This window comes from Orycteropus afer, unplaced genomic scaffold, assembly GCF_000298275.1.
Source record: "Orycteropus afer afer isolate SDZICR_OR568_19922 unplaced genomic scaffold, OryAfe1.0 scaffold00229, whole genome shotgun sequence".
NCBI classification, from domain to species: Eukaryota; Metazoa; Chordata; class Mammalia; order Tubulidentata; family Orycteropodidae; genus Orycteropus; species Orycteropus afer.
This window is the reverse complement of record NW_006921816.1, coordinates 1,425,071-1,429,117: the sequence shown is the minus strand read 5'-3', so window position 1 is coordinate 1,429,117 and position 4,047 is coordinate 1,425,071. Positions and strand designations below refer to the sequence as shown.

The window sequence follows — 4,047 nt, the reverse complement described above, 5'->3', positions numbered from 1 at the left end:
TGTATTTTTTTCTTTTTTTTATTTAACATGACCATTTCCCCCATCACTAAATGTTTTGGGAACACAAGATTCTTACTGGCTGCTTAGTATTCTGGTCCATATTATAGATGAACTGTAATTTATTTAGTCCCTTTTTGCTGAAACTCAAGTACTTTCTAATTTTTCTCTGTTAAAAATAATGCTTCAGTGCAAATCGCCTTGTGCATTATTTTTGTGTGCGTTTATTGTTCACTTAAAGGAATTTGGCCTAAATAAATAAAATACTGAGTTAAAGATTATGAACGTTTTCTTGTGCTGCCTTTTGGAAAATTCTTCCATGATCTCCAGTAGAGTATGAAAACACGTATTTCTCTAGACCTTTACCAACTTGCTAATAAACAATATTTAATTGACACTAAATGATACCTAGATGATCTTTACCAATAAATGACATGTAATTGTCTAAATTTGCATTTTATTTATGATTGATATGGCTTAACTCAGTCATATCAATTGATCATTTTTTATTACTCCTTTATGTTTATAAATTATCTGTTTATATCAAAATTTGCTTTTCAGTTTTTCAGAAGTGCCAAATATGTCATCTGAAATGTTGCCAGCTTTTATTGAGACTTCTGATGTTGAAAGAAAAAACAACTTAAATGAAAATCAAGAGGAGAGCCAGAAGCCAAGCTCAGGTGAAGGATTTAAATCAATATCTAAACGACAAATGAAGAAGCTCATGAAACAAAAGCAATGGGAAGAACAACGAGAACTCCGCAAGTATGTGTTTCAAAATGCATTTTCTCTACCCCATTCAGAAACATAGAATGTTGGACTTGGCGTAAACCTTTGGTACGTTAAAATAATTTTGTTAGTTAGAATCAGGACTGTGTACATCACTAGCTAACACTGTCAGTTGGCTGTTACAACTGTTTGTGCTTTGAATTACTACTATATTTAACAGTATTGTTGAATTTGTGTTGAATACTTTTTCTTGCCCAGACCTGTTACAGGTAGTGAAATAATTCCTGAAGCAACCTAGATCAAAGATACTGTTAGTATCCATGTCTTCAATAGAGAACAAAAATTATCCCACTCATGAAGATCAAATTTTGGCCAAAGATTGATTTTGCGAAAAGAATCATTGTAAGCTTTGATGAGAACAGTTTGGTTGAAGCTGTTACTTTGTAATATTATTTTATAAATTTACTGTGAGAAAATAAAGTTGATGTAGATTAGAGAAAAAGTATATGAGATTTTCTTTTTAAACCAGCAATTTTATTTTGCTTTCTTTCTGTACTATATAAACCCTGGAAATCATATAGGGGAAGAATGATGAAAGTAAAATTGAACCTAACTCTTAAATTCAGTAGTTACAAATTTTTCTTAGAATGTTGTTGTTGTTATGTGCCGTTGAGTCGGCCCCGACTCATAGAGACCCCTCCTTGGGTTTCTGAGGCAGTATCACTACGGAAGTAGGATTGCCCAACCTTCCTTCCGAGGAGTGGCTGGTGGGTTTGAACCGCCAGCCTTCTGGTTAGCAGTCAAGTGCTTTAGCCACTATGCTACCAGAGCTCCCTTTTCTTAGAGTATATAGTGTAATACCAAAAATAAGTAAAGTTATTGCATAATATAGTTAATAATTGGGAAGGTTTAGATTGTTTTTACAAACTCATTTCCATCTAAAATTTTAGATGAAACTCCAAAAAACAAACTCACTGCTCTTTAGTCAATTCTGACTCATAGCCACCCTCTTGGGTTTCCGAGGCAGTGAATATGTAAAATTGCCAACATTCAACCATTTTTGACCCACAGATGTGGCAGTTTCATGTGGTTCAACCTAATGATTTTTAAAAGTATTTGATTCTTTGTCTGCTTAAAAGAGTTTTGTGAAAATCTGAATATACAAGTGACAACATAAAGTTATTTTAATGATTACTTTTAGACAAAGGCGAAAAGAAAAACGCAAGAGAAAAAAATTAGAGCGACAATGTCAACTGGAATCAAACTCTGATGGAAATGACAGAAAACGTATTCGAAGAGATGTTGTTCAAAGCACACTCCGCCTAATCATTGACTGTAGTTTTGATGACTTGATGGTATTAAAGGTATTATGAATAATTTTCAGAAAATTCTATAGGTAAACTAGGCTGAATCATTCTTCTGTTAATATGCAATATCACTTTAATTTAAATTGATGTATTAAAGTACTTCTGAAATCAAGTGTTTAAAAATCTTTTCTCCTCTCAAATAGAAGTAGCTTATAAATTGTCTTCAGTTATTATATATAGAGAGAGAGAGGGAAAAAAGGCTATGATTGGATTACAAAACTTTGTAGCCTCATTTTATCATAAAGATTTTGAGTTTTTGCTTTTTTAGGGAGAAGGTGTTATTTGTCCTAATCAAAAAGAATAGGAAATACAATCAGCTTAATAGAATTATTTCTTATTCAATAGTTTGAGAAATCTTGGTGTTTGAATACTGCAACTGAAGAAAACATGCATTAATTATTCTCTAGACCATTGTAAGTCATGGACATAGTAATAGGATGGCTCTAAAATAGTTTTTTCCCTTTTGTTAGCTCTTATAAAGAGTATGTTTTTATGAACTAGCATTTTAAATGGATATAAAATATGAAATAATTAATCATCTATAGAGTATTGGGAGTCACTTGGCTGCTGATCAAAAGGTTGGTGATTTGAGTCCACCCAGAGGTTCCTTGGAAGAAAAGCATGGAAGTCTACTTCCCAAAAAGCAGCCGTTGGAAACCTATGGAACACAGTTCCACTCTGTCATATATAGGGTTGCCATGAGTTGGAATTGACTCAGTGGCAATTGGTTTCATACACTATTAACGTTACTTATTCTAGTGATTATTTTGCTAATATGTAAAGAAATTGAGTGAAAATTATGAGGATGAACTTGTATTTCAGAAGAATTATACCTATCTAGTCACCCCTTCTGCTTATTCAGTTCCACTAAGATTGTGGAATGGCCATAGATGGCTTTGATAACTATGCTTTAAACATGAAATGCAACTCTTCTATAGGACATTAAGAAACTTCATAAGCAGATTCAACGGTGCTATGCAGAGAACCGACGAGCCTTGCATCCTGTGCAGGTATGTCTCTGGAATTTAAAACAGACTTCAGTTTCTATCACGAATTTATTCTTGTATGATCAAAGAATGTTACATATTTATTGCCACATGTGCAAAGCATGTCATCTATTTGTTTTTTCCTACATCAGTGAGAATGAATATATTTTGTATTTCATTGATGATCTCATGAGTGTATTAAGGAAATAAAAGACTGGAATTAACTAGTCATTTTGCTCTCTCTTTCTGTCTTTGGCTACCAATCACTTACCAGTTTTACTTGACAAGCCATGGAGGCCAACTGAAAAAAAACATGGATGAAAATGACAAAGGATGGGTCAACTGGAAGGTAATTAAAACTGATTTAATTCCAATTATTGTTATGCTTATGAAAGATGGCATTTTTGCCTAAATTCTGTATGATGATATTGAATATATGAGTGCGCAGTCTCCACAACCTATGTGTCACTGGTACATAAGTCTAAAGTTATACGTGGGAGAAGCTAAAGAGGACAATGATAAGTTTTTTTTTCTTTCTACCTGTTCTTATTAAATCTCATCGGCCATTTTACTGCCGACTGTAAAACATAAAAAATGAAATATTTTAAAGGTCTTTCATACATTCTTCCTACCACACTGGCTATACTCTCTGTGAGAATGAATTCACTCTAAGATTTGGAAGTGTACCTGTATTCCGTGTCTTCCTAATCTCACTGCCCAACATGATGGCCATTGGCTGCAGAAGGCTGTTGAGCTCTTGAAATGTGACTACGTTGAGGTAAGATGTGTTGTAAATGTAAGCTACATACTGGATTTCAAACACTTATTATCAAAAGTAAAATATCTCCTTTTATAATTTTTTGATTTTGATTTTGATTTTGATTTGGGTGAAGATTTACAGAGCAAATTCACTTTCCATACAGCAGTTCACATATACTTTGTCTCATGTCATTGACCACAGTTTACCA

At 33.3% G+C, this 4,047-nt stretch overlaps 1 protein-coding gene across 1 annotated transcript in view; it reads left to right on the top strand.

The window, feature by feature from the left end:
- The first annotated feature begins 577 nt into the window (after positions 1-577).
- TRMT10A (tRNA methyltransferase 10A) overlaps positions 578-4,047 on the top strand; it is a 26,930-nt gene continuing 23,460 nt past the window's right edge. Inside the window, exons 1-4 of the mRNA XM_007948854.2 lie at positions 578-762; positions 1,928-2,090; positions 3,032-3,103; positions 3,354-3,428. Coding sequence (XP_007947045.1) covers positions 578-762; positions 1,928-2,090; positions 3,032-3,103; positions 3,354-3,428 — 495 coding nt within the window. The remainder of the gene's footprint in view (positions 763-1,927; positions 2,091-3,031; positions 3,104-3,353; positions 3,429-4,047) is intronic.